Genomic DNA, 12,451 nt, shown 5'->3' with positions numbered 1-12,451 from the left:
AAGAAATTACAGAGATCTATCTTCTCCTTAAATGATTAAAAAATATTCAAATCACTTTCCCAAAATACAATTTTTTTAGCCTTTCAATTCTTTTAATTTTGGTCTTTCCTCTTTCCTTTCTACTTTCTCATTTTATTCTCAAGAAAATATTATAAGATGAAATTGTGACCTGATTAATAATCATCAATTGAAATTTATGACACGTGGCATCATACAAAAAATCAAAAATTAGTTTTTGATACCTTTTAAATTTTCACTCAGAAATGCAATTACAAACTCAAAATAAAAATTTTCATTGACATGGAGTTTTCTATTGGAAATGATGAAAGAGCGAAGAAAGAGAAAAAGAAATAAAAAAGAGGAAAAAAGATAAATGAAAAATCAAAATAATAAAAGGGTAATTTTATCCTATAGGGGGTTAAATGAGCAAAATTAAAGGTTAAAGGGTAAAGTGTTAAATGAGATATACCTTAAGGAGATTAATTGTAATTAACCCTTATCTTTTTCACGGGATAGTTAAGTATTTACGCTAATGTTTTTCAAGAAAAATGTCGGTGGAAAATTGCAAAACTCCCAAACAGTCCTTCGAAATTGGAAAATGGACCGATTTGTCTCAATTTTACAGTTTTGCTCCAATAATTTTGTTGGGAAATATTTGTCTTCAATTTCAGTACCACAGTTTTGTATGCCTTAGCAAGTTTCACAAACTGTGCAAGAAATTATTAGCTCACATATACTGTTTGCTACTTGGTTGTGAGGAAAAATGTTATTTTACTTATGTTATAAACACGTTTTTTAATCAATATTTTATCTTTCTAACGACTGATTTATTTCACATAAATCACATTATAAAAGTGTTATTGCAATTATTGCAAATAATAAATCAAATAATCTCCTGTCCAAACACATTCATTAGTTCTTTACCTGTAGGGAAAAATATGAAAGTGATGAAGAGTTAATTTCTTTTATTTTTGATATTCTTGGATATTGCTGCATTTTGTGTCTTGCAAATACACACAAGAATTTTAATAACTATCATTAAATTCACTAATTACTTACTTTCTTTTAAAATTTTATAGGTAATCAAATATACATGGAAAAGTAGCTTTCACTTCAAAATTAAATATACGTATCACATGATTTATTAGCATTTTCCAAATGTTCCCTTAGTATTTTCATGACAATCTTTACAATACAAAACCAAGAAGCCAGCTCTTTCTAATTTAGGCTTAGTTTGGGAGTTTAGGATAGAAAAGAAAAAAGGGAAAACTTAAATTATGAGAGAAGTGAAGAGAAGAGATTGTTATGTTGTTTGAGAGTTTTGAGAATTAGTGGAATGATTTTGGATATAGGAGTCATTAAATATTTTTTCAAGACCTTTTTAAGGACAAAATAAGCATTTAAAAAAAAAACTTGACAAACTTTCTCAAACTTTCTTCCCATTTCCTTTCAATTTGGGAGGAAAAATTTTAGCTACTATTCATCCTCTTAAATCTTTCCATTTCTTTTCTTTTCTTTCCTACTAAAAACTAACAAATGAAAGAAAACTAGACGAAATCTTAAGCAAGAAACTAGACGTTAAATTGGCCATTGAAAAATGTGTTAGCACAAAAAGAATGTAAGAAATTATTTAACTTATTTGTTTTTTTGTTGTTTGTTTTCGTCTATAAACAAATGTATGGTTTTGTTCCCCCTTTAGCTCAACCGTTGTTTAGTTCATTTAGAAAAGAAACAAAAGAAAAGTTCTATATAACTCGCAATAATAGTAAGAAATTTAATTATTAACAGGTGGTTTGAATCATTTGTTTTCTCCCTCTCTTATTTCTCTTGCCCTCTTGATTCTTCATTTTTCTTTATGAGCTTTGTCATTCTGAAATCTAAAAGAGTTTATTATGGTAAGTTAAATTCGAATTTCTACCTTTAAAAACCATACGAAGTTTTCAGGTTTCTTTGAATAGTTTATTATTTACACAAATTTAGTTGCTTACATCATAAATATATTTTTTAATCATTTTTTTATTTTGCATGCATCATATCCAAAAATTACTATAGTTTTTCTCAAAAAAATTATCTCAAATAATCTCTTATCTAAATGCACTTATTTCTACTTTCTTTCTTACACATTTTCCTTGTCTCCTCGAATGCATCTTTTTTTTTTTTCCTTTCTTTCAAAAGATTTCAACTTTCTTTCTTATGCATTCTTCTTGTCTCCTTGAATGCATCTTTTTTTCCTTTTTAAAATGATTAACAGTTACTTCTCACTTACCTCCTTTATGACTCGGACCTGTATTTATCAATTAAACTGTATTTCATTGTCAATAACAAGTCAATAGTAATATTTCCATGTTAAATGCCAATGGAAAATGTGTTATGACGACTTGTCAAAATGAATTTCAACAAAAGCAATATAAGCTAAAGAAGCAAACAACTACTCTCTAAAGTAGTTGGCCATCAAAAAAGTCTTTAAACTCTATTTGAGTGTAGATCAAGAGATTAAATCTCTTGATTACATTTTAAAAATCCAGACTTTCTTGAAATATCGTACAAGAAAAAAAAAAGTAAGCTAAAGAAACCTTCTTTAGTGTTTCTTTGCGTTGTTATGGGATACTTTCGCCCATGTGGTGAAATAATTGTGTCCCCTGCGGTCTCCGGGGAAATAATAACAACAACAACAAAGAATCAATAATTTTGTTTTTTACGGCTTTCCACGTATAAAAAACAAGGATTTGGCTTAATTGCAGTCACTCCTCTTAACTTTTCAAACTTTTCCAATAGTGAGATTCTCAAAATTTCTCACATGTAAAATTACCATTCACTCAACAATCTCTAAAGTACACTCAACAATCTCTAAAGTACAAAATCTATCAATGTACTTTCTACAACGGAATTTACACTTGAAAGTTGAGAAACTCAAATCATACAAAATCTGTGGACCTTATGTCTTGAAATTTACACTTGAAAGTTGAGAAACTTGAATCGCTTAACTCCGTATGCCCCAGTGTAACACACATTTATCGACGTAAAGTCTCCCAGCGCACATTATAAAAAATATCAACTATGATCTTTTGTCAACTTTAATTTAAAGAATTACACAAATCCTCATCTCTTTAGAACCCAATTCAGCACTTAAATTTAATGAATTCATATCTTAATATATTCAAATCATTTGATAACAAAAAATTGAACATATGAATTAATTAAGTGCAATGAATTTTCTAGGCAAAATTTGCTTTCAAAATTAAGTGATAAGGTTCCGTTTGATAAAACTGAATCTGAATTCTGAAATCTGAATATTGAAACAATTAATTTACTAAATTTTATGAAAAAAATATATAAATGTCTGAATTTTAATGTTAAATCTAATTTATATTGTTTGATATACATTTATAACTGAATGCTTAATAAGTTAAATTTGACAATTTTGCCCTTATATCTTTTCATCAAAAAAGAAATAGAACCTATGATTTAATTAGGTTAAAATTTTTAGGTATGAAAATGACAATATTTATTTTTAAATCAAATTAATATAAAAGATGAAATATATTATATAAGGAGTATGGAGAAAATATAAAAGTCATTAAAAAGGGAGAAAAAAGAAATAAAAAATCATTAGATAGAAAATATAAAGTTGTTTTATTATATAAGAATTTTGAATATAATTAACAAATAAAGGTAGATTTGGTAGATAAGATAAGACAGTTGAAGTAATTCTATTAATTCTTATCAGAATTAAGCATTAAGTTAGGATTCTTGTGCTGAAAAAAATACACATAACTTCAGCACTGCTTAACAAGTTCAGCAGATAGATTTTCATTTATCAAATACTCAAAACATCTGAAGGTCTGAAAAAGTTAAATTTCAGCACTTTTTAATGTTATCAAACAGATTTTAAGTCATTCATTTATCATTGAATGTGATTTGCACTCAAATGTATTAGATTTAATACTTAACAATTTAATAACTTAATGGATTCACATTTCAAACTTTAGTTTTATCAAACGCACCCTAAGCCCAATCATTTAAACTTGAACAAAATAATGTGACATAAATATAGAAAAATTAAAAGTTAATAAGAGGGTAGAGACAATGAGAAAGGAAAAACAGTTTACATAATAAATCTCAACTTTAAAGTGTGAAGACAAAAAGAAAAAACAGTTTACGACAACAAAGAAAGGGGAAAAAAAAAGAGAAAAGATAAAAGAAGAAATGTGACAGTTAAGTCTATTGGTCCAGCACACTCTAAACACTTCATGCCAAAAACCCACTATGTATCAGCATTCTAATCCCAATTTAGGCTGACAAAACCCTAAATAATGTACGTTCACATTCTCCCCAGTCGTCCGCCATTTCCAGCTCCGGCTCCGGCGTGATCCTCCCCTTCTCCGCCGGCCTCACCGTCTGCCCCGCCCTCATCCCCAATCAGCTCTTTCTTTCTTTCTTTGTCAGGTACATCTTTCATATACACGGACTCCTCTGCCTCGTGTTCTTCTTCATTTTTAGTACTTGTGTTTTATTTCCATTTTTGAGTTGCGTACTTTTGTGGCTTTTTTCAAGTGGTTGTCTGCAGAAATTTCAGCGTTGGAAAGGGTGGATTATAATGGAAATGTGCCTGATGATGGGATGAATAAAGGAAGGACCGGTTTAGATTTCTTTGTGTACTTTTATTAATGGGCTTAATTTATTATTACGCCGGTGTGTGTCAAGTGTTGTGTGTTTTTGGCTTTAGTCGGATACTGTGATAAATTTGTGATGGAAATGTAGGTTGTTAAATTCGATAATTTAATGAAACAGCATTTTAATTGTATCAATTCCCAAATTGGCAATCGTGTTCCCCTTTTGTGTCCTTTTTCTCAATCACAAGAAGGTAGCGAAGTAAACAATCTAGAAAAACAGACAGAGCCTTTTGGCTTTTAGTATATTGAACTTCTTTATGACCAGGGATAGCAAACTCTGTAACAAGGCATCAGTTTACAGTTTGCAAATTTTGTGCTTGATTATCAGCGGTATTATGTATTTAATAAAAAATCCACTGTTTTTCCAGCCCTAGATTTACATTGTGGCTCGCTGCCTTTCTTTTTCTCACCAAATATATATGGTGCATTTCTATTTAGGTCCTGGATGCACTTGGTTGTCCCTTGCAATCTTATTAGAACCTTCCAGCAATGAAACCAATAGCAAATGGGGTTCCTAGAGCCCAGAGGCAGAAAGGCTTTCAGAGTGAGGGGCCTAATTGGGTCCTTATTGCAGGCGGTGCTTTGCTAAGTACATTATCAATTAGGTTGGGTTACAAGCTGAAACAGGTGCTTGACATGAAGCCACCGGACAATACCAGCAACAGCTTGAAAGGTTATATGACATATGAATAAGCTTCACTTTTCCTTTTCATATTTCTTCATGGTGTTGTCTTGAAGAGTTGTTTGACAATTCAGGGAGTGGAAAATTTACAGGGAGAAAGAAATCAGGGAGCTGCGGTTTGCATTCAAATGCATATTCTTTTCATCAAGATGGGAATGCTTGCTGCAATTGCCTTTCTGGTCTGGCATTTCTCTAGCCTTAATTCCCCTTCAGCTGGAAGTTATTTTCCTTTTTTAGAACAAATATCCATTCAGATTTTTGGTATATAGGTTATTGCTCCAGCTGAACATGGTTGTTGCTTGATGCACACTTTGGTAGGGCATGCAATCGGTGCTGTTTCATACTTGTGGGGGTATCCTTATAACTATGTCCGAGAAATAAGATGCATTTGCTTGTTTTGCACAATTTTCATAGAATTGACACTTCAAAGATGAAAAACGGTTTTTTTTGGGTCTTTTTGTCTTTTAAATTTCTCCTGAATATTGATTGTCCGGTATATGTTTACCTCCACCTTCTTTTAAGTTTATATTGGTCTTGCTGCTGTTCTTCGTGGAGTGGTTGCTTCACATCTTAGATTCTCGTCTTTCTGGTATTATAAGGAATATCTCCTCAAAATTTTTTTTATGTAGTTCCACGAAAACTTAAAGACCTTTTTGCTGATTCTGGATGTATTCAGGATTTTATTTATGTCCCTATATAATTCCATGGTTCATTTCTTGTAATTTCTGGTAATTGATTAATGAACAGGATCTGTGAATGTGATGGAGATCAAACAGCAGCGCAATGGCCAAGTTCTGTCAGAACCTGAAATGGCATTACCTCTTGTTAAAGTTTCTTCTTCTGAGTTCAGCAAAGAGAATGGGGTAATCTGGGCATCATCTCCTGACCGCCTTGAGCTTCCTCAGAAACCATTCCACCATTCTAACAGTTCTGATTCACCTTGCGTCTCTGAAGCTGGTTCTGACATTTTCAGTAATCGAGAAGTGATTCAGAAGCTGAGGCAACAGCTGAAGAGACGGGATGACATGATAATAGAGATGCAAGATCAGATTGTAGAACTGCAGAATTCCCTCAGCACTCAGCTAACACACTCTACCCAGCTGCAAGCACTGCTAGATGCTGCAAACAGAGATCTGTTTGACTCAGAGAGAGAAATACAGAGGTTGAGGAAAGTAATTGCAGATCATTGTGTGGGACAAGACAATTGTGGTGATAAGCCTACCTCTGCACCTGTTTGGCCTGCTGAACTAAGGAATGGCCATTTGAATGAGTATTCCGAAGTTGAGGGACATTTGGATTCGTTGGAGAAAGACAGAAACAGTGACAAAATTGAAATGCTGCGAAGGGAAGTTAATGAGTTGAGGGAAGTTATAGATGGAAAAGACTACCTTTTGCAGAACTATAAGGAGCAGAAGTCTGAGCTCTCCATGAAAATCAAGGAATTGCAGCAAAGATTGGATTCTCACCTCCCAAATATTTTGTAGTGTGGCTGCTCTCTGTGTATTCTTCTTTGGCTTCTTACTTATGTTTTCTTGGTCTAAATCGCTTGAAAATCCCAAGTTTTGGTAAAGCATCATTTCTTTTTTCGTTTTTCGGTCGATAAGCAGCAGTTCTTGTGTGGTTCGTGTGTATATGATCTCAAGTTGAGAGTAGAGAGTTTTAGTTGAAGTTGGGAAACCGTTAGCGTAGTTGTTTTCAATTGAAGCTTCACTTTGTATTTGGCAGTATCAAAATGTCCATTCTGCATTCTGAATTCTCAAGGCATGAAAGTGATCCAATTCCACTTTAGTAGCTGATGGATTTCCATTTCAAGCTTGAGATCTCACAATATATTATGGTATTTTGTTACAATTCCATATGCAAATGCTGTTTTAACTGACAAGTTGATGTTCATAAATTTATAGGAATTTCTTGTATCGCTTTCTTTCAAGTTACATGGATAATGGGTAATTTCCTAGCCAAGTAACTTACTGAATCTATTTACTCGTGCAGATTATTGCTAGTGGACACTTGAATCATCCTAAGATTGCAACTCACATAATATGTAGCTAATAACAGGTGGTCGACGTTTCTTGCATGCGTGCTAAAATAATGGGTGATTGATATTCTCAATCTCTAAATGATTCAATTGAATGGATATTTTCTTGCGCAAACCATCAAGAAGTCCTCCCACAATGTTGTAAAAACTCTTTAGCATAGAAGGCAATTTTTGACAATTCAAAGAAGTTTTAACAAAGTAAATAATTATATACTCCTTGTAACTTAAATGTTTCTAATATGTCAATATCCAATTAACTTGTGAGACATAAATGTTATAGTAATTAGATCCTTTGCCTATATATTTTTTTTTATCTAGGATCTATAACGTTGGGGATCTCAATTTAACTATTAGCCATTAGACCAAAATCTCTTTGAACTTTGCCCATATTACTTCTTTTTATAATATACAAGTCCTAATAGGCTGTAATAAATATTTTTTACTAAAATTTTATGTCCTGGGAAGAAACTTATTTTATATTTAAGGACCAATTGAACGCATAAAAAACATACATTTTCAAACAAAAGTGTAAAAGAAGACCTTATTCAACCATATATTAAGTGCAATATTTGTTTTTTTATACTTATTTGCTCTTAAAGTTAAATCTGATGTAAACTATAAATATGAAAAAATAGGGGAGGTAAGTGTAATTCAAGCCTTTTCTTTCTCTTCCCCTTCAAATTTTAGTCCTACTAGGCACTAGCCAGCATCTTTCGGTTGCCCTCTCCACAAGCATACAGGCTCTGAACTCCAACATCAAAAAGAAGAATAAGAACCCAAAAGAAACCCCAAAAATAAAAAAAAGGAAGAAGAAGAAGATGGAAAATCAAGAGGGCAAGCAGCAACCCCACCTGATTCTCGCCAACAAACTCTTCTTGCTTACTCACCCAGATGTCGACGACATCGAGAAAGTTCGCCTCCGGGATGAAGTTTACAACGCCGTCGTTTCAGATGGTAAATTTGGCTTCTGAGTAATTTAGATATATACACTTTTTTTGATTGGTTTATATTTTTCAGTTAAATTAGGTGTTTTGTGTTTATATGTCTTGGGTTTTGTTTGTTAAGGAGTATTAATTTGATTTATGGTGGGATTGTATTCAGATATGGCGCCGTTGTACGAAACCCTAGTTGCAAATGGGGTTTTGAATTTGGATCAAAAGGTGCTGGATTCGATGCGTGCTAAGATTGACGAGGAACTCAAGCAGCTTGATGAAAAGTAAATTTCAGATTCTCATTAGACTAATTTATTTTTTCAATTTTACTAGCTTTCCGAATTTTTTTGGCATTGTTAGTGTAGGTTTTATTGAATAATTGGACCGTTTAGTATCAGAGGTCTGCGGTCTGTTTATTAGTTTAGTGGATTTGGGGAACGGAGAATAGCTTATGATTTCCAAGTCCTGAAAGATTACGTTTTGTAACGTCATTTCTGTATGTTTCTGTAGACTAGCTGCTTGAGTTCGGCAATTTTTTAAGCTGATGTCTTAGTTTTGCTGTAAGGCTCGGTAAAATGCTGCCTTAGTGCACGTATATTTGTATTGCTTAACCTGCTTTTTGAATGTAGTTGTTATGCAACTTCCGGTTTAACTTTTTAGTGTTTGCCTTAAATGTTTTGTAGGTGTCAGGCATTCCGACTAGATACAATAGGATGAATATTATTGATAATTAGTTTCATTCTGGCGAAGAGTAGGTTTAATTGGTTTTAGACGTTAATTCTGAAACATTGCAGTGCCGGTTCTTATGCTGTCACATGTAAGGTTCAACTCAAATGAGAGGTGAAGGTGCTTCTTTTGTTGATTTGTTTATTGATTCTTAGTACGTTAAAAAGGTGTGTGAAAAGAAGACAGTCCTGGTTTGCTTGCTCTCCATCAAATGAGTATTGAAAACTGTCTTTTGATGATATGGTATGGAAAGATGGCTTTTGAACTGGTGGCCTCTAGTGTTATGATATTAAATGCACATGAAACTCCAAACATGTAGGAATGTCAAAAGAAGCTACGTCTTCTTATGTTGATCCTCCCTCAATATAGATGATACAAGTTTGTGCACACAATTACAAACAAATTAGAGTGAACTGTGTGATTTGTTATCTCAATTTCTAGTTGCATATAATTTTTTTTTTTAAAAAAATTGGGTTAGCTTATGCAGATGAAAATGTAAAACTGGCAATTAGATATCAGTCATACATTTGAATGATGAACCATAGGATTTTGGCATCTCTTATTTGTCAAAATGGACTAGAGAGTCTGCCCCGTTTTATGCACTATTCCTGTCACCCCTTTTTGGCAATTCTTTATACCTTTTAATTTTTTCCCTTGTTCCTACTCTTTTGTGTTAGAATTTTCCTTAAAAAAGTAGAAATTAAGAACTACTACTCATAAGGCTTAAATATCGACCTGACTTGTGAAGTATTAGATGTCGCTATGTAATCCTTGTTAGATATTACATGCTATGTAGCCCTCATGTCCTTCAATTGCTGTTTTTAGTGGTAATTGTGTATAAAAAATCTCCCTTCAGGCAGTCAATCTGATACTTATGCGCTGGTTCTTGTTACTAGGACTAAAATTTGTAGCTGATGGTTATTCCAATATGTCATTGTGACAAGAGTGTGCCTAGTGATATATATTTTGCTGTTTGTCCTTTTTCCTCATTTCCTTAGCTTTTGGTGTATAGGTGCACAAATTCTTCATTATGAGGTCTTTCCGTGAAGTGGCATGAGTAGATTTTATTCCTGCTTATATAGCTCCATATGCTATTTTTGTGTGGCACTTCTTTAGTCTTTATTCATCTACTTTCTAGGATTGCTGATGCAGAGGAGAACTTGGGAGAAAGTGAAGTTAGAGAAGCTCATTTGGCTAAATCTTTGTTTTACATCCGAATTAGTGATAAGGTAGACGAGTGAACTTTTTTCCATCATTGCACCTCCATATCCCTCCTCATGATTTAACCATTTTTTTGGATATTTGCTTCACAATGAATCCAGGAGAAGGCACTTGAGCAGCTCAAAGTCACAGAAAGTAAAACAGTTGCAGTTGGCCAAAAGATGGACCTAGTTTTTCACACACTGCAGATTGGTTTCTTCTATATGGACTTTGATCTCATATCAAAGAGTATTGATAAAGCAAAGAAGTAAAGGATATTTATATATTGATCTTCAATAATATATACACACTTATATTATAGCTATGTGTGCTCCAGTTTTCCTTAATATTTGCTCTTGACTTGTGGCTTGCAGCTTGTTTGAAGAAGGAGGTGACTGGGAAAGAAAGAACAGGTTGAAGGTGTATGAGGGCTTGTTCTGCATGTCAACACGTAACTTCAAGAAAGCAGCAAATCTTTTTCTCGATTCCATTTCAACTTTTACGACTTACGAACTTTTTACCTATGACACCTTCATATTTTACACTGTCCTTACAAGCATCATATCACTAGACAGAGTTTCCCTGAAACAGAAGGTATTCATTTTTTTTAAGATGATTCTGGTTCAATTGTAGATCAAATAAGCAAATCATATTTTCATTCCTGTCTAACCACATCCCCTTGATGACATTCTAATACTTTTCATCTTTTTCTGGAAGATGATAAAAGGGATGAAGTAGAACTTATGGTGCCTGTGCTGTTTGTGGCAGGTTGTTGATGCCCCAGAGATCTTGGCAGTTATTGGGAAAATCCCATTTTTGTCAGAGTTTTTGAACTCACTTTATGATTGTCAATATAAATCATTTTTCTCTGCTTTTGGTAAGTATAAATGCTGTTTAATTTATGTCACTATCTTACAAACATATTTATGAAATACCTCATTCTCGATAGAAAAGAGGACCTTTAAGGGCATAGGCTCTTGAACATATAATGTCAAATCCAGCCTTCCCTCCTTCCCCAGACTGACGTGTGCTGCAGATTGGACTTGGGTTGTTCTTAGGGACTGGCTCCACGCTGCTTAAATATGTGACAAATTAATATGCTATATGTTTGTTCAGATTTGAGCTAGCTACTACTTTTCTAGATTAAGGATTTTTTAAAATTCTTCTCTTTTTCTTTAATTTTCTATGAAGTAGTAATTGTTAAATAATCTGATATAGTTATCTGCTTCAGTGTTTCTGCTATTCACACAAACCACCGTCTCCTCTGTTGAACTATCACAGTTTGGACCAATGTTTTGTCACTTATTTACAGTTTGTCTTATTCAATGTATTCAAATGACTTTCAGCTGGCTTAACTGAGTATATTAAATTGGACCGGTACTTGTACCCACACTTCCGGTATTACATGAGGGAGGTTAGAAGTGTGGTTTATTCACAATTCCTCGAGTCCTACAAGAGTGTTACCATTGAAGCTATGGCAAAAGCATTTGGGGTGACTGTGGATTTCATTGACTTGTAAGTTTGTCATGTATCTTGATCCTATGAGCTCTTACCTGTAACTTCAAATTACTGCCATTATACAAATAAATTGATGTTTGGGTATTTAATTCTTCTGCAGGGAGCTGTCCCGCTTTATTGCCGCTGGAAAGCTACACTGCAAGATCGATAAAGTAGCAGGTGTGCTAGAAACTAATCGTCCGGATGCAAAGAATGCCCTCTACCAGGCAACCATCAAGCAGGGAGATTTCTTGTTGAATCGTATTCAGAAGCTCTCTCGTGTCATTGATCTATGAGTTATGTAACTGTTGTTTTGCTTTGGGTGATGACATGGCAATTCGAGGAATTATGCCTTGAAGTTCTTGACTAGTCATCTGATGTATTTCTAGCGGGATGTCCTCAGTTCTTTCCCTGGAACTTGGTGGACTATTTCAGATCATTACTGAGTCTTAAAAAAATTATAACCTTTATGCAATCTTTGGACGGATCTGCTTGTGCCTTCTTTTACTATTGTGTTAAAATCGAGTAGACAACGGAGAATGTTCGCGTCATTTGAAATTTCAGATCGATGGTTAATTCGTGCCTCAGTGATTTTAATTCTTAGCAAATGTGTAACTGGATGTAACGATCTTCTTTCTTTGTAACCTCTGAGGCAGAACCCCTCGATCATTTATTGTTCAATTTTTAGCTACTTGTTCCTTCC

General features: G+C 33.6%; 2 protein-coding genes across 5 annotated transcripts; both read left to right on the top strand.

Moving 5' to 3' along the window:
• The first annotated feature begins 4,243 nt into the window (after nucleotides 1-4,243).
• On the top strand, nucleotides 4,244-7,289 carry LOC113768794. Of its 4 annotated transcripts, XM_027313281.1 has the most exons (5): nucleotides 4,244-4,446; nucleotides 4,555-4,639; nucleotides 5,112-5,346; nucleotides 5,430-5,534; nucleotides 6,103-7,289. In XM_027313281.1, exons 3-5 carry the CDS (start codon nucleotides 5,163-5,165, stop codon nucleotides 6,837-6,839), a joined length of 1,026 nt encoding a protein of 341 aa, XP_027169082.1. In that variant the 5' UTR covers nucleotides 4,244-4,446; nucleotides 4,555-4,639; nucleotides 5,112-5,162; the 3' UTR covers nucleotides 6,840-7,289. The 4 variants fall into 4 exon arrangements, with proteins under 4 accessions (XP_027169082.1, XP_027169083.1, XP_027169080.1 ...); XM_027313282.1 differs by lacking the exon at nucleotides 4,555-4,639 and having other exon boundaries at nucleotides 5,448-5,534; XM_027313279.1 differs by lacking the exon at nucleotides 4,555-4,639.
• Nucleotides 7,290-8,109: 820 nt separating this feature from the next.
• Nucleotides 8,110-12,451, top strand: LOC113768007 (26S proteasome non-ATPase regulatory subunit 6 homolog). Its single transcript, XM_027312219.1, has 8 exons — nucleotides 8,110-8,347; nucleotides 8,495-8,609; nucleotides 10,190-10,280; nucleotides 10,374-10,519; nucleotides 10,626-10,845; nucleotides 11,020-11,128; nucleotides 11,598-11,766; nucleotides 11,870-12,451. The coding sequence occupies exons 1-8, from the start codon at nucleotides 8,212-8,214 to the stop codon at nucleotides 12,042-12,044; spliced, it is 1,161 nt and encodes a 386-aa protein (XP_027168020.1). The 5' UTR covers nucleotides 8,110-8,211; the 3' UTR covers nucleotides 12,045-12,451.

Source organism: Coffea eugenioides, chromosome 4 (genome assembly GCF_003713205.1).
Source record: "Coffea eugenioides isolate CCC68of chromosome 4, Ceug_1.0, whole genome shotgun sequence".
Classification (NCBI taxonomy): Eukaryota; Viridiplantae; Streptophyta; class Magnoliopsida; order Gentianales; family Rubiaceae; genus Coffea; species Coffea eugenioides.
Note: the sequence above shows the minus strand (reverse complement) of the source record. Positions and strands in the feature narration are given on the sequence as shown.